Here is a 17,294-nt window from a genome sequence, read left to right on the forward strand (position 1 = left end):
GACGACACAGAGGGGGAGAGAAGACTGGTCGAGAGAGAAGACTGACTCAGAGTGCTCCGGAGACGATGCAGGAGGCTGACAGAAGGCGGCGCAACGAATCGGTCTTCACCTTCGCAAAACGTAGAGAGAGAGAAACGTCGCCGAGAAGAAAAGTGAGAAGGCCGGGAAGGCGTGAGCCCCGAGGCGCGCGCCCCCTCGACGGGCACGGCCATTTCGGCGCTAGTCATCCTCGTGAGGCGAGCAAAGAGCCGCGTGAAAAGCAGAGAGACGCGCGCCGGGATTCCGCTGGCGAATTGCAAAAGATCAAGCGTTTCCAGAAACCTCCAAGAAAAAGGAATATCGCAACCCCCAGCGCTGTGTCTTGGCCCTTTTTGCTCCCCCGCCAGTCAACCGCTCGAAGGGAGGGGGAGGACTCGACGGAAAGGTGCGAGTCTCGCAAGAAAGCGAGCGTCGGGGGAAACGCGTGACAAGACGAAAAATGGAAGTGAACGGTCTATCCTGTCTGTAGAGACTGGAAAGAGAAAGACAAACTGCGGCGAGAAAGAGTGGCAAAAGTCTCGTGGAAAAGACTCGGCGCTTTCGCGGCCTCTCGAGGCGGCCCCCTCGCCGCCTGCGCAGGCGAGAAAGGGGACAGGGGATTTCTCTCGGAAGAAAGTGAAGACCTCGTTCGCGAACAGCGCCAAAGAGGCGAGAAGAGGGAATCTCGCGGCCGAAATCCTCGCTAAAACTTTGGGTTTTCAGGTTTACCTCCGCCTGTTTCCGCGCGAGAAAAGTCGGCAAGAGCGCGCGCTGACTCACCAGACACACGTAGAAGTCTACACCTCTTTTTTCTAGCGCAGTTTTTCTGCGTCTACCGCTCGCGAGGAGAGAGAGATGGAGAGATGTGTATGAGTGGCGAGAAAACGGCGAGAGAGAGCCTCGTGCGAGTGTTTGAGACGAAACAGAGAGGCCTTTTCTTCGAGCTTGGGAGAGGGTGATGGCGAGGCGGAAAAGAGCAGCGCTGAAACAGCCGCGCAGACCGAGTTATCGCGCCGTCTTCTCTCCCCCCTCTCGGGCTGACGAGAGAAGCGCAGAGAGAGAGACCTCTCGCGAAGACACACCGTGCACGGAGAAAAAGGCCTCACCCGATGGCCGGGAAAAACGCCGCCCCAAGAGAAAAACGAAAAAAAGTGCATACGCCACTTTCCTTTTCCACGCACAACCATTCAAACATTCATAAATAGGTGTATGCCTGTATTTCTTGCTTCTTTCCTGTGTAGGCCTTCCAGGCGAATCGAGAGAGCGTTTGCGTGTCGAGAGAGGCGAGCGGGCAAACAGGCCAGAGAGAGCGAGCGAGGAGGGAGTCCTTGCTGGGTGAATCCCGAAGAAAAGAACGAAGGCAGATACTGAACAGAAACGCGTCCCTGTGTTCGCGCACGGCGGGGCGATGTTTCTGTAGTCTTTTCTCTGGAAAGAAAACAGCCGGGGCGAGTTCTGTGCTCTCTCTGTGGAAAGCGGAGCTCTCCGCGCCCGCCATCTCTTCTGTTCTGCTCGTCTCTCCTCGAGCCTCCCGAATGAGACTCTACAGTGTCGACACAAAAGGGGAAGAAACAGAGGGAGAGAGGCGCCCACTGCGAAAGCCACGGCGCCAGAGGGAAAGTCGGAATCGAGAAATCAGAGAGAAAGCAATGCAGAGAGAGGAAGAGAGGAAGAGAAAGAAAGCAATGCAGAGAGACGAAGAGAAAGAAAGAAATGCAGAGAGACGAAGAAAAGGAAAGCAATGCAGAGAGACGAAGAGAAAGAAAGCAATGCAGAGAGAGGAAGGAAGAGAAAGAAAGCAATGCAGAGAGAGGAAGGAAGAGAAAGAAAAAAGAGATGCAGGAAAACAGAGAAGATAGACGGGTGTTTTGAAACGCCACGGAAGAGAGAACAGAACTGTGGAAAACCTTCCAGGGTCGACTCACGGTCATCATGTGAGAGAAGACAATGAAGACAGTGACCGTCCACCCCTACAGAGAAAGAGAACCAGAGAGAACGCCCCAGCGGCGTGTCGGAAGCAAGAAATTGGGAAGGGAAAAACGAACACACAGAATGCGCAGGGAGAGCGTATCGAAGGATACAGAAAAGCGAAAAGGTTATGGAAAATCGAAGCCAAGCACTGCCGAGAGATCTGGGGCACGCCACATTTCTCTGCCGCTTTAGCAGGGATGCTTTCTTACAAATTCGCATCCCTGCCTTCTTGGGTCTCACGCGCTTTTCTCTGCACTCTCTGCTCGTTTTTCTCCGTGTTCCGTCTCTCCCTACTTCCTCTCTCTCATCTCTCCCTATTTCCTCTCTCTCATCTCTCCCTATTTCCTCTCTCTCATCTCGTTCCTTTTCTTTTTTTCTCTTCCCTAGGTTTGTCGCCTTCTCCATCTTCTCTTTGTGCAAGCTGTCTCCCTCCACGGCAAAAGAAACTCTCTGAAAGATGCAATCCTCCGCATTCTCGTCTCCTCCACTTTTCCCCGCTGCTCACCCTCGCCGCGTGGCCCAGCCCGTCCCCGTCAGGTTCGTGACATTCTTCTTGTCTCTCCTCGGTCTCCTCGATCCTTTCCAACAAACTCAGATTCCTTAAACTTCCCGTCCCTCTCCTATTCACACCTTTCCCTGTCTCTTCTCCTGCTTTACTTGTCTCCTCTTCCTTGTCCTTCTCTGGTCTCCTTACTCTTCTTCCCTAGTGTGTTTTCCATTTCTTTGCTTTTCCTCCGACTGTCTTTCTTCTGCTAAAACGATTCTTTGACATTTTCTATTGCCTTTTATGTGTTGTATATTACCAGAGTTTTGCCTATCTTCTTTTTTCGTTTCCCGTTCATTTCCAGGGAAGAACGAACTTCAGATCCCTCTCTGTAAAGTGTTCCGCCACTTTGTGGCCGAGCTCGTCGCCCGCGCATTGCAAGTGCTTGTCGTAATAACTTTTCTTCATTTTGTAGAACCCAGGCAGATAGGTCTTTTCCTCCACAGCCTCGAGCTCGTTATACCGCAAATACGCCTCGGCTGCTTGTCGCCTGCGCACAGAACCGTCGAAACACTCGCGCATGCAGAAGCCGCTGATCGCCAGCACACGTTTCGGAAACTCCTCCTCGCCTGTCTTCCAAAAAACAGACACACGCTCACCGAGAGAGAGAGAGGCGTCATCTGGCTGCCCGCCTCAAGAGACAGCAAGAATGTCGCTCTCTTTGACCGCACAGCCATCTCTCTTCGCTTCCCCGCGGATCTCTGCCAAGGGAAGTAGACCACCCATCCCACGAGGAAGACGCCTGTGCAATTTTCAGCCGCGAGGCTCGTCTGTGTCGCTCCTTCCTCGGGGAGGGAATCTTTCTGCCTCATCTCTGCTTGCCACATACACCCCGCGCAACCGCAACTATCTGGGATTCACCCCTGTCTCCGCGCTCCCGAGGTCTCTCTCCTTCCGGTGCACTGTCTCTCCACACACGCATGCGGGTACGCGCTCTGCTCTTCCTCTCTCTTTCTCTTTCTGTCTTCCTCGCGTTTCCTCCTCTCCTGTTTACCGTATTTCTGCGTATCGCTCTTCGATTTTCCGCTTGTTTTCTGCTGCCTTCTTCGCGCCTTCGTTCGCCAAGCGCTGGACGTTCCGCGCCGCCGAAGCTGCCTTGGGAGACCCGCGCGGAGGCTGCGAAGCTGCCGCGTCCACGAAGGCTTTCCACGACGCCTTGGTCCACCCTGGAGGAAAGTAGCCCTTCGAACCCCGACAAACCTGAAAACCGCCAGAAAAGCGCACAGCCGCACGCTCTCCTTCGACTGCAAAGAGCGAACGAACTCCCACGGCAACAGACTCAAAAGACACATCTACAAGAAAGAGGTTCCGCCCGTCTCCCAACTCTTGTGCACGGGGCAACGAGAGAAAGGCGAGTTCTCACACAGCGCACAGACGCCTGCAAAGAGACGCACACTGGACGCGGAACTCGCAGAAGTCACCCTCCTCCAGTTCCACCCAGAACCATCTGCTTGCCAAAGAAAACAATACATAATATTTGCTTATACACGTACTTATCATATATATAAACCAATAGATATGTAGACATATATATATATATATATATATAGACTGATATACAGACATGCATACAAACATATATCGACATATATATATATATATATATATATACAGAGAGAGAGAGACATACATATATAGACATATATATGGATATATGCACATATATATATGTATATGTATATGGACATATATATATATATATATATGGATATATGCACATATATATATGTATATGTATATGGACATATATATATATATATATATATATATATATATATATGGACATATATATATAGATATATATGGATATATAGAGGTATGTGCGGATGCGTTTTTCCTGCGACTCACCCATTCGGGGCGTACTGTGGGAGGCGCTTCGAAGTCGAAGGGAGTCGGTCCCGCGAGAAGGCCTTTTGTGTCGATGTAGTGGAGAAAGAAGCCTCCGAGTCTGGGGCAATCGAAACAGAACTGGTGTGTGCACTGCCAGAGCGCAAGCTGCGTCGCCATTATTTTTATGTCCGGACGAAGCACTGATTCGGCTAAGACGTGAACAAGTCCGTTGAAAATCGGAATGTCCTGAGCAAGAAACAGTCGAACAGGGTTCACCCTGGGTCGGAGACAGAGAGACGGGGCGAGGGAAAGAAGCAAGGAAGAGAACGAAGAGAGACGAGACAGGTACAGAGGGAAAAGATGTAGAGGGAGAAGAGGGGCGAGAAGGAAGAGAAAAAGGGAGAAGGACGAGAGAGAAGAGAAGGACGAGACACAAGAGGGGTAGAGAGGGAAGAGAGAGAAAGAAGCACGAGAAGAGAGAGAGAAAAAAAGGAAGAGCAGAGAGAGAGAAAAAAGGAAGAGATTGACAGGAGAGCGACAAGGCGGATGCCCCTTTTCCCTCCAGAATCAAACACTAGTCTAAATGCTAAGACGGCAGAAACCATTTGAACACCATGTATGAATATCACAAAGAGGGTCACGGTAGTCGGGGAACCTTCTTGGCACAGCAGTGAACCCACGAATATGCATAGGGAAGGCAGTCAACCACGCTTACCCATTCAATAACTTCCCTTCCTTCAATAAACGTATAAAAGTCTTCCGGCTCGACGCACTCCATTGCCTCGGTTCCTGGCACCCCTCCTGTCTGCCCGCCAGGTGGGGATTCCGTTTCTCCCCCTTTCTCCTTCTCTTCCTTCTTCTCCTTTTCCTTCTCTTCCTTCTTCTCCTTTTCCTTCTCTTCCTTCTTCTCCTTTTCCTTCTCTTCCTTCTTCTCCTTTTCCTTCTCTTCCTTCTTCTCCTTTTCCTTTTCTTCCCTCTTCTCCTTTTCCTTCTCTTCCTTCTTCTCCTTTTCCTTCTCTTCCTTCTTCTCCTTTTCCTTCTCTTCCTTCTTCTCGTTTTCCTTCTCTTCCTTCTTCTCCTTTTCCTTTTCTTCCCTCTTCTCCTTTTCCTTCTCTTCCTTCTTCTCCTTTTCCTTCTCTTCCTTCTTCTCCTTTTCCTTCTCTTCCTTCTTCTCCTTTTCCTTCTCTTCCTTCTTCTCCTTTTCCTTCTCTTCCTTCTTCTCCTTTTCCTTCTCTTCCTTCTTCTCCTTTTCCTTTTCTTCCCTCTTCTCCTTTTCCTTCTCTTCCTTCTTCTCCTTTTCCTTCTCTTCCTTCTTCTCCTTTTCCTTCTCTTCCTTCTTCTCGTTTTCCTTCTCTTCCTTCTTCTCCTTTTCCTTTTCTTCCCTCTTCTCCTTTTCCTTCTCTTCCTTCTTCTCCTTTTCCTTCTCTTCCTTCTTCTCCTTTTCCTTCTCTTCTTTCTCCTCCTTTTCCTTGTCTTCTTTCTTCTCCTTTTCCTTCTCGTCCTTCTCCTCCTTTTCCTTCTCGTCTTTTGTCGCACTGCTTGCCGTGTCCTCTCTCTTCTCTACTTTCTTCTGCTCTTCCTGCTTCTCGCCACGGTCCTCCTCCTTGGCCTTCTCTGTCTTCTTCTCCTCGCTCTGCTCGTCGCTCGCCTCGCTTGTTTTCTCAACTTCCACTTGGTTCTTCGACTTCTCCGCGTCTTCCGCCTTTTCTCTCGTCGCCTCTCCTGTTCTCGTCTCCCCTCTGCCGTTCCCTTCCTGCCTCTCTTCATCTTCCTCATCACTGTTTGTTTTGTCCCCGCCCTTTTCTTCCTGTCTTTCCCCTTCCCCCTCGCCGCGTTGCTTCTCACCATACTTATGTTCTTCGTCTTTATTTTCCCCTTTCTCTTGTCCATTCTTCTCTGCCTCGTTCTTTTCCTCGCCGGTCGTTTCCGCCCCGATTTCTCCTCCGCCTCTCGCCTCTTCGCCCTTCGCGGCCTTCTTTTCGCCGGCAGAGTCTTCTCGCGCAGGGAGAAACCCAGATCTTTCCCGCGACTCCGCAGTCAGCACGCACGTCTCTCTGTCGCCTTTGCGCTGGTCGCAGGTCGAGCGAGAAGGAGCAGAAGAAACAGAAAAAGAAGCTGAGGAAGAAAAGCTAGGCCCCCAAGACGCGGAAACAGAGGACGAGAAGGGAGGTTCAGTGGTAAACGAAGAAGCGGTAGCAGAGATGGGAGACAGAGGAGTCGAGTGTGCAGAAACCGAAAGCGTAGAAGATACGTCATCTGAAGGAGACGAAACTGCAGGCAACGAAGAGGGTGAGCCTGACGAGAAGGCTCTACGTGCAAGATTCTGATCCTCTTCCGCATCGGTGAGAAGAACCGGGTTCGTGGGTCTCGCCCGGTGGCTGTCGTTTGCTCTTTCGACTGCGGCGCTAAGCATCCTTCCTCCAGGCTTTCCCCGATCCAAAGGATCCTTCTCTCTCCCAGAGAAGGTGGGTTCGGTCTCTTCTTCCTCATCCTGTCTCTTCTTTCCTTCTTCCTTTTCTTCTCGATCCTTCCCTTCTTCGACATCCCCCTTCCATGGGTTCTCTCCCTCTGCATTTTGATCCGCATGCGCGCCTAACTCGCCGTCGCCACCCTCAGCTCCTCTCCCTGAGCCCGTAGCCCCTTCCCTTTGTCTTCGCCCCTCTTGTCTCTCTTTGCGTTCTGCCGCGTCTCTGTCTCCTCGCCTCTCCGTCCTTTCTCCGCGCGCATCCCGTCTCCTCCCCGCTGCCTCCTCGTGAGCCTCCGAGGAGGAGAGCAAAGCGTCAAGAAACGACGATTCCTCCCTAGAAGACGCAAGCAACACACTCGACAGCCGCCGCACTGTGGCCACAATGCTCCCCCACCACGGAGCGGAAGAAGGCGACAAGTGCCTAGGCGACGCAGACGCTGAGGCAGAAGCGGTCGCAGATCGAGGCGGCCCCGATGCCTGATGTGGAGTCCTTGTAGACGTCGACGATGAAGAAGAGGAGGAAGAAGAGGAGGAAGACAAAGAGGAAGAAGACGAGGAAGAGGAAGAAGAAGACGAGGAAGAGGAAGAAGAGGTTTGTTTTTTCTCGTTTTTCCCGTGTTCGGGTTTTTCGTCCCGTTCTGGGTCCCTTTCTGCGTCCTCGTCGTCGGCTGTATTGTCCGCGTTCTTTTCTTTCTCGTTGGCGCCTTGACGCGGCACGCCTCGCGCCGCCCGCCCTCTTCCGCCTTCTGCAGCAGAGCCCTCCGGTTTTTTTCTCCCTTCTTCTCTGGGAGAAGCGCCTTCGCCTTTCGCCTTGCCTTCCTCCCTCTCCGCCTCCGCCTTCTGCGCCGCACTGAACGCCTTCAAAGCCGCCGCGCGCTCACGCTCTTCGGGCGCCTTCTGACTCGAAGAAGAAAAGGAAGAAGAGGAAGACTTGCGCGGGGAGCACACTTTTGGGCGTACGATGTCGCCGAGGCTATTGACGTGGGAGACAGCTAGCTTGGGAGGGTTTCCGACGACGGGAAGCCAGTCGGCGTTTTGAATCATCGTTTTGTTCCAGATACCCGGGACTGCGAACCAGGAAATGATCGCCTGGACGTACGCCTGATTCGATGGCTGCGCGAGACTGTTGAAGACGCAATACGGGACGATTTGGCCGTTCGGAAAAATCCAGCCCGAATCCGGCACCATAAACAACGTGACGGGGCCCACCACTTTGATCTGAGAAACAGCACACTCCGCATGCACCTACAATATATCTATATATACAGATATCTATACATATATACATATATATATGCACGTATATATATATATATATATATCGATAACGAGATAGATAGGCACGAAACAGACATGCAGACCCACGTGAGGCGACAAACAGACACTTACACATTGACAGGTATATTTAAAGCATATTTGCACTCGCAGGCAGACACGTTTACACTTAAGCATGCGTGCGAAACCCAGAGACCCCGCATACGGACGCAGATACGTGCATACACACTGAAGACGCACCTACCCATTTCACTACGCACACAAACATGTATATATATATATATATATATATATATATATATAACCCTGGCGATGTGTGCAAATGCGTGCATATATACATGCATATGCACCTGTATACATGGATATATATACGTATGCATGTCCTTGTAGGTGGCGAGTACGATTGGCGAAAGTGAGAGTTGGGGGTTGACGGTCAGAATGGAGCCGAGGTGTAAGCGATCGGTGTGCGTCTGTCGCGGTGTATGAAGCGAACTTTCGTGGCTTTCCAATGAGGTTTTTGTGGACGGCGAGAGAAGTGTGTCTGGCAAGAGATAACTCTTTTTCTGCGCCCGACCTCTTCAACGACTTCCGGAGGGGTGGCGGCGAGGAAGTAGTTGCTTTTGGAGAACCGATCGCGACTGCGAATAAAGTCGACAATGTTCGGGCCGGGGTTCCACCGAGGGGCGAGGAACTTGTCGATTTTGTAAATGTAGCCGCGCTTGGCTTTGACAATCCCCACAACGCGAGCGATACGGCCGTGCGCCATGACCCGCAAATCCTCAAAGGCTGACGCGTTCGGAGGCGCCCCTGCAGGCGACAAAGAAGAAGACGGAGAAGAAGAAGAAGAAGACGGAGATGGAGAAGATGAAGAAGAGGGCAGAAGAGAGGAATGGCTTGGTGAGGAGTGCTTTTCCTGGTGATTCGTTGTCTTGTTTCCCTCTCTCTCGGGATTCTCGTTTTCTTCAGGATGGGCCGGACGGCGAGGATCGAAGTCCATCGGGGAGTGTGCGGTCGGAGGGTGCGACGAAAGAGGCGAAAACGAAGAAGAGTGAGAAGGAGAAAAATAGGGAGAAGCGTAAGAGAAAGCTTCCAAAGGAGAAGAGAAAGAAGGCGAATTATAAGAGGGAGACGAAAACGAAGAAGATTTAAAGGAAGAGAAAGACGGAGAATCGAACGAGGAAGACTCAAATGGAGAAGAGAACGACGGAGAAAGAAGCGAAGGCTGTAGAGAAGACGATGGAGAGACGGAAGAAGGAGAAGACCAAAGCGAAGGACCGCTCAAAGAAAGGGAAGGCGCGTCTGACGCGTCCCGTGCAACCGCCTCTGTCGCCTCCGAGAGGAAGCTGTCTCCGTATTCTGGAATCACGCGCGGGGAAGCGGGGGAAGACAAAGGCAGGGAAGAGGAGAAGAAATGAGGGGTTTCAGAGTTCAAAGTGCTGTAGTAGAGGGGAGGAAACGAAGAGAGAGAGGCCGGGGAAAACCCGGGGAGGTTCTCAGGCTCGGCGAGTCGCCGGGAAGTCGCATTCAACGAGGAAGAGGCATCAGAAGACGAACCGTCGCTCCTGTGTGCCTCGCCTCTTGATCCTCTGCTTCCTGAGCCCCCACTCCGTCGCCGCTCACCGCTGCGTCCTTCTCCCGAATTCGGAGAAGACGACGAAGAGCGAGAAGAAGAGCGCGAAGCGGAAGAGCGGGAAGGAGGCGAAATACGCGAGTCTGGCGCTGTGGTCTCCTTTGGAGAAGCCTCGGAGGCCGTAGATGCACTAGAGGCGGCGACCTCCTTTTCCGTCTCCTTCCCTGACGAGGTGGACCGAGAGACAGAGGTTGTCGAGGGCGAGCTCGTTGTCGAAGGCGTAGTCGTTGTCGAAGGCGTGGTCGTTGTCGTGGACGGTTTTGGAACGCGGTAGAGTGTCAGGATTTGTTTGTTTCTAGCCTCGAACGTCTGGGGGGTTGTTGTGATTCTGCTGGGCTCGACAATGCGAGGCGCCACGACGTGCATCATCACGATTTTCTCTTCGACGGCTTCCGCGTTTGGAATTGTCTTTTTCTAAGCACAAAACGCACCAGAAAGCAACTGCTGCCTACCCCAGGCTTTTCGCGCCCCGCCTCGGGCCCGTTTTCGGTGTCTGTGCACCCCGTTCCGCTGACACGGCTGAATCGAGGGAATGTCCGACGCTTTCGATCGAGACGTAGGAAGCAGTGTTCGGCCCTGAAACTTCCGAGACGGCAACTTCTTTCAAATCTCAATCTGAATCTCTCACCATGGTTCGCAGGTCGTCAAAGTCGAGGTACGGGCTGTTGACAGCGGCGTCAATGGGCGCGAAGATTGTCATCGCCACGTGCTTCAACAGAGTGTCGCCTTGTAAAAGAGGGTTTTCCTTTATCAGCGAGGCGAGCACAGACAGGTCTTCTTCATCTTCAATGGCCTCCATGGCAAACTTTGGCGAAATCTTGACGCCGTCCGGTGTCACAGTCGCTCCTGTGTCTCTCGCGTTCTTGCCAGCAGACGACGTGCGAGAGCGAGAAGGCTTCTTGCGGGGCGAAACAGAGTCACCCTCCTCACTCGCCTCTTCCTTCTCTGCGGCTTGCGCCTTGGGGCCGCGCCGCGACGAAGTTTCTGTGCCCCCCTCTTTCTCTTGCGTCTCCAACCCGCTCGACGCTTCCGCGTCTTCCGTCGAGTCCGACGCGTCGTTTCGGTTTCGCTCTTCCGTCTTCTCTTTGGTGTCTTTCACCGTTTCACCGGCGGCGCTCTTCTTCCCTGGAGCGCGGGTCTCCTGTGTCTCATCTTCTGCTCCCTCCTTGCCGCCGTCCTCTACACTCTTCGTTTCCTCATCTTTCTTCTTAGCGTTCAATCCCTCCTTCGACTCCAACTCGTTGCTCTCATCCTCTTCCTCGTTGTTCTCCTTCTTCTTGCTCTCATCCTCCTCCTCTTTGTTCTCGTTCTTCTTGCTCTCACCCTCTTCATCCTTGTTCCCCTTCTTCTTCCTTTCATCCTCTTCATCCTTGTTCCCCTTCTTCTTCCTTTCATCCTCTTCCTCTTTGTTCTCGTTCTTCTTTCTTTCATCCTCTTCCTCTTTGTTCTCGTTCTTCTTGCTCTCATCCTCTTCATCCTTGTTCTCCTTTTTCTCGCCTTTATCCCATTCAACCTTCTTCTCCATGGTGTCTGTCGCTTTCCGCCTATTCTCCGTCCCATCCGCGTCATCTGTCTGGTGGTTCTTTTCTTCTTCCTCTTTTCCTTGTTTCCCTGTCGCTCCATTTTCTCTCTCTCTCATCTTGTCTTCTTTTTCCTGACCTTGCGTTGCCGCTTCCCCTGCTTTCTCGTCTTTTTCGACCTTCGCTTTCTCCGCCCCTCCGATTTCCTGTTCCTTTTCTCCTTCCTCTCTTCTTTCTCGCCTTGTGATCGCTTGACTTGCTCCTTTTCGTCCTTCGTCGGCAGGCAACACTCCTCTTCTTTCTTCTCTTTTCCCTCTTTCCTCTGTCTTTCCTTCACCCTCTCCTCCTGCGTCTTGCTCCTTTGCTGTTGCGTTCTGCCCTCCGTTCCCCTGCTCGGCCTCGAGTGTCTCGCCTCTGTCTCCGGCCCAGATGATCTCTTGGCCTTTCTCGCGCCTCTTCAGTTGAGAAGGCAGCACGCCATATGCGTCTTCTGTCCTTCTCCGGCCTTCACTCGCTTCCGTCTCTTTCCCCTCCTTCGCTTCGTTGCTCCTTCTCTTTTCTTCCCTCTCCTTTCTCTCTCTCTTCTCGTCCCTTTTGCCTGTCCCTGTGGGCACCAAACCGCGCGTCTCCGGCGCTCTTGGCTGAGAAGCAGGAACGGCTTCGCTCTCCCGCTCATCGCTTCTCACTTCTCGCAGCATTTCTCCCTCTGGTACCCCCCGGCCTTCAAGCTCTTCTCTGCCTCTCTCCTCTTTCTCCCTTGCCCCTGTCTCTCCCTCGTCTCCAGCTCTCCCCGACTGCGTCGCCGGCTGCTCGTCTCGCCCGCCTGAACTCTCCAAAGGCCGATGCTTCCTCGCATGCAGTTTTGCTCGCGGTGTCGCCAGCGGGTCTCTCTTTGCCTCTCCTCTTTTCGAGTCTGTCTCTCTCTCCCCTGTCGGCGCGCGTTCTTCTCGCCCCTCTTCTCGGCTGCTGGCTGTCTCCTTCTCCTCGGTTCCGCTAGTGCGGTCGCGCTTCTGTTCCGCTCGTTCCACTGGTTCGTCGAACGTTCCCAGGACAATCACCGTCGGCCGCGCTCGCCCCGCCTGCGCCCAAAAGGCAGACGAGAGAAGAGCGCGATCTGGTAACGGACTCTCCCCGGCGACAGGCTGAGCAGGAGCCTCCAGCGAAAGAACGCCGCGTAGCGGGTCCCCGAGCGAAGGTGAAGAAAATGCAGGGGAAAAGGCGGAAGGCGGCGCTGCATACGAGAGCGGAGAAAGCGAGTCCGACACCGACGAGGAAAAAGGAGGGAAAAGCAAAGAAGCCGAAGACAAGAACGGAGGTGAAGGCTCCGCAGAGAAGCCCCGGTCTCGCTGAGTCTCCCACTCGTGCCTTCTCAACTCCTCAAAAACTTCTTTCCCTTCTCGCAAAAAGGTCGGCGCCTCCTCGGTCCTCACTCTCTCTCCACCCTGCACTTCCGGCACATCTTCTCCCTCTGCTTTGCTCCGCTTTCCGTGTTTGTTCTCTCCCCCGTTTGCCTCTCCCCTTTCGTCCTCTTGCTCTCTCGCAGTGGTGGCCATAGGCCATGAATCCGTCCCGCCTGTGTCCACAGCTGCAGGAGACGAATGCGAAGACGGTGCTGCCGAATCAGGCGCGGACGCGCTGGCGAGCAACGCTTCGGCCTCATCCGACTCACGGGTCCAAAAGACACTGGCCGGAGCAGTAGCAATCTCAGAGGCAGCAGCCGGTGAATTTGAAGGCTGCTCGGCCTTTCGTTTCGGCCTTCTCCCAACTGCGGTTCCTTCCACCTTCCCGGGTGCGATGGACAACAAAGAAACCGTCTCCTGCTCACCGGCTGCTCCCCTTGGTTTCTTGCTCCCAGCCCCCCTCGACCTCGCCAGATAACGTTCCTCGCTCCCTGTCTCTCCGTTTTGTCTCCCCCCGCCGATCTCTGTCCCTCTCGCCCTCAACTCGCTCCCTCCTTCGTACCCTTCTCTTCCTTCGCGAAGAGCCTCCTGTTCTTTTCTCCCTGGAGTTACGTCTCCCCTGGAAGTTCGTGTGGTCTCCTGCGCCGGCAGGCCTGCTCTGGTAACACGCTGCGACGTGCGCGTCTCTGCAGCGAGGTTTGTGGAATCGGCGGTGTCCGTCAATTCGGAGACATCCGTGGATTCTCGCCCTTCCTTGAGATTCCCTGTCAGAAGGCTCTCTGCTTCCTGCCGGCGAAGTTCCGAGGCTTGAAGCTTTGTTCCCGCTGCGGACGGGAAGGAGACGGCGGGCGTGGAGCTGCGGGTCGCCGGGGCCTTGCATGCCATGGAAAGAAGGCCGACGAGCAGAAGCGAAAGCAGCGAGAGGGAAACGAGATGCGCGAAAGCCGACGAAAACAAGAAAGTCAAGAGCCGTCTTCTTTCCGAGCCGCCACGCTTTTTGCAAGCGGAAAGCGCAGAACGCCCGAGAGGTGCATGCGGCCCCGCCATTGTCGACGCAAAGCGACTGGCAGCACAACGCGAAGAATAGCAGCAAGAGACAGGAGAGAAAGAAACGGAAGAGAAAGAAACAGGAGAGAAAGAAACGGAAGAGGAAGAAGGAGAAGAGAAAGAAAGAGAAGAGAAAGAAAGAGAAGAGAAAGAAAGAGAAGAGGAGGAAGACGAAGAAACGGGAGAGGAACCGGGACAGGGGTGTCGAACAAAGGGGGTTGGAGGAGAAAGATGTCCCTCATTTCGTCCTGTGGGGACACGGAGACGTCGAGAAGAAGGCGCGTGCTTCACTCTGTGAAAAACAAAGGGCCGCTTCCCGTTCAGGCGACCGGAGCAGGAAGAAGAGACAGCGGGGGAGACAGACTCGGTCTGAGGGCAGAGAGAGAAGGACGGAGCGAGAGACCGGTCGGCCGACGGAGGCGGAAAATGTTTCTCGAGAGAGTCTGCGAGACGTGGAGAAGCCAGCGAAGAAGTCTGGACAGAAGACGAAACCGCAGCCGAGACGAGGACCGGAATAGGAAGGGAACGAGAGGGCCCAAACGAAGATGGAGAAGAAAGAGAGGGAGTTAGAAGAGCGTCAGCAGACAGAAGTCCCCTACGACACCGGCCGAAAGCCGAAACTGCGGAAGGGGACAGAGAGGAAGCAGAAAAGGACTCGGGAAAAGAAGAGCGAGAAAAACCTGTCGAGCATGAGTCAAGTCTCAGGGATCGCGAGACGCGCACACGACCGGGGGGGCCAGGCGCTGCGGAAAAACGAGGCTCGGTCTCCGCTCTTCTCGACAGAGGAGAGCGCACGTTTCCTTTTCGCCGTGGTCTCTTCGCTCTTTTCTTTTTGGCGATTCCTCTCTCGCGCAGCCTTTCTCTTCCGACCTGGATTCGTTTCATGGTCTCGTCTCACCCAGAGCACGAGAGAGCGAGAGAGTTCCTGTGTGTGTCGTCTTTCCCGTCGCAAGGGCTTTCTTTGCCATCTTGGTTTTTCCCATGCATCCGTGCGCAAACTTGTGTAGATGAACGCTTGTTAAGTATACACATATTTATAGTCATACAAATAATACTTAAACGATTTGCATCCATGCAAACATTTACATTTGTTCAAATATGTGTACTCATATAAATATCCATGTGCGTTTGTATCGAGAAGTATGCATTCATTTTCCTGGACAAGGTCCGCCTCACTTCACACGACAAACATAGATGTGTTGAACTGACCTCCATTCACGAGCGACATTCGACTAGAGTTTTTGCTGCACAGGGAAAGCGGGAAGATGGCGTCCAGAGCGTCGACGCCCTTGGCACCGTCAAAAAAGTTCCTCAAAATTCCTCTCGCCCGATCCTTTTCGTGTTCCTCTCTCCTATTCCGACGGCTCCGTGCCACACGAAAGGGCTGGCGAGGATGTGACTCGCATAGCCCGAGAGACAGAAACCAGAAAAACGCGTACGAGCTTCTTTCAGCGGCCCTACACTCGATTTTCTCGCGCTGTCAGTTCGCCTCGAGACGGAACTCTGGAGGCTCAAGAGGCGCCTCCTTTCGTGGTCAGCGGGTTCCTCCACGACGGGCTACGACGCACAAATCCGCCGAAGGTGGAGAACTGAACTGGGCCACGTTCGAAGCCTGGCTGGCGAATGTGTCGCATACCAATTCCTTCAGAGATAGAATGCATGTAGATAACTTTTCACAGGCGTCCCTGTGGATTTGCCGCCAATCCCCTGCCACTCTTCTCACAGAGACAAAAACGAAATTGAATCCGCAGTTTGATGCATTTTCGCTTCCCTCTTGCCACTGTGTTCTTTACACCGCATCTATACAGACACATGAATACGGATAAATAAAAGCCCAGTGCGTATGCATTTAAATGCATTGCAGTTATGTACCTAGTATATACATATATATATATATATATATACATACGTGTAGACAGAGGCGAAAACAATTCGATGAGGAGTGGAGAAGCAGAAAGAAGAACGAGGGGAAACTGGGAGCGGGCTCGTGAGTTTCAGGAGAGGCAAGCAGGGGTTGCACAGACGCAGCAAGGAAAGGAAGCAACAGTTTACGTAGTCGAGGGCCGAGTAGAACGACAGGAACTTGGAGGGGAGGTCGAGGGGGGAAAACGTGAAACAGAACCACACACAGGAGTCAGGGTACTTCTGCCCCCTTTCTGTGCTCGCTCGTCTCGCTTGACGAGAGGGAATTAGGCCATAGAAAAAACAAACAAAAGGCAAACTCCCTTCTCTGCCCCGCTGCCGCACACGACGTGCCCGAGCGACACACGAAAGACGAGGAAAAGGAGTTTCCAGCAAAAACACCGTGAAAAAAATAAAGGAAGCAAAGTCAAGATAGAAGGCGTCTGCGGCACGTTTTACACGAAAAACAGGAGAAACCGGAGACACTAGGCCACTTGCTTTTCGCCGTCTCTGCTTACTTTTAGATTGTGGTTGTTACGTGGTTGAAGAACCACGAAAACTACAAGGAAGAAACGAAAGACGGAGCCGTCGCCACGAGGTACAAGGCGAGCAGGTAAAACGACAGAAAACAATGGAACGGAGAGTGTGCTGTATGTTTGCTGCTCTCTCCCGATTTCTCGCGTTATCCGGCGAGTCAACAGGACACACTCATTGCGCGAGAAGAAACCATAAAAGGGGGCGGGCGGCACAGCAGAAAAACAGCACTGCCCTCGGCGTTCTTGTTACGAATGCAGACGGAGAAAAACAAGAAGCAGGGAAGGCAGTTGATCATATGCGCGTGGTCTTCTGTGTTGCCTGGATACGTCCAAGAAGCCTGAAGGGGGTGGGACAAGGAAAGTCTAGGCAGAGTAGAGAAACGTACGCGCGAGAGAAACCAGAAGGGAGGAAAGCAACGCAGGACAGAGCGTCCTTGAAAGGAGGCCGTCTCCTGGATGCACGGGCATGCCTCGAACGACAAATGCAAGACCAGATAGTGGTTCATCCAAACCCTGTTTTTGGGTCTTCTCTCGCGTCCTTTCGCCGGCTACTACTCTACTGTTTCAGAATTCAGAAGAAGAGCTGGACCGGAGAAGATTCTTCTCTCTGCTAGACGGGTTTGGTGTTCCAGCAGCAATGCCACGCAGAAAAAACACAAACGAACTTTTCCTGGCTGGGAACCAAGAACCTAGGAGTTTCTCGGTCGTTTTCCCGGCCTTGTCGCCCGGAGCCTTGCGGCTGTTGGTTTTTTTTCTCCATCTACTAAAAACACGCGAAGTGGCCGATCTGCCATTTCAAAGCTTCGTCGCTGTTCTTGCGATGAAAAAAGAATAGAAATCAGACTAACGAAAAAGCCTGGGGCGGTCTGTCCCGGCCTTCCTCGTGTTCCGTCAAGGCCAGAATCTGAAGAGTAATCTAAATAGCCCTGAGCCTAGGAAATGATGCAGCGAGCAGAACACGTCTAAATTCGCGGCCGCTCTTTCCCAGCTCAACGAAAAGAAGAAATGAAAAGGGAAATCAAAGCGGGAACAGAGTTGCGTTCTTGTGGCTGAGCAAAAGGAGCAGTCCAAAAACCAAAAACGGAAAATCCCTCTCATCTGCCTAGGGGTCTGTTCTGTTCGGCGTGTCGTCTGTGCGGAAATTTACGCGGAGG

General features: G+C 52.9%; 1 protein-coding gene across 1 annotated transcript; it reads right to left on the reverse strand.

Annotated features, from left to right (window-relative positions):
- Positions 1 to 2,827: 2,827 nt before the first annotated feature.
- On the reverse strand, positions 2,828 to 13,540 carry NCLIV_059080 (conserved hypothetical protein; the record flags this gene model as incomplete). Its single annotated transcript, XM_003885463.1, has 7 exons — positions 2,828 to 3,023; positions 3,528 to 3,733; positions 4,382 to 4,609; positions 5,079 to 8,048; positions 8,680 to 8,912; positions 9,726 to 10,149; positions 10,364 to 13,540. The coding sequence occupies 7 exons, from the start codon at positions 13,538 to 13,540 to the stop codon at positions 2,828 to 2,830; spliced, it is 7,434 nt and encodes a 2,477-aa protein (XP_003885512.1).
- Between the last annotated feature and the right edge of the window lie 3,754 nt (positions 13,541 to 17,294).

The sequence above is a fragment of the Neospora caninum genome, chromosome XI, assembly GCF_000208865.1.
Source record: "Neospora caninum Liverpool complete genome, chromosome XI".
NCBI lineage: Eukaryota > Apicomplexa > Conoidasida > Eucoccidiorida > Sarcocystidae > Neospora > Neospora caninum.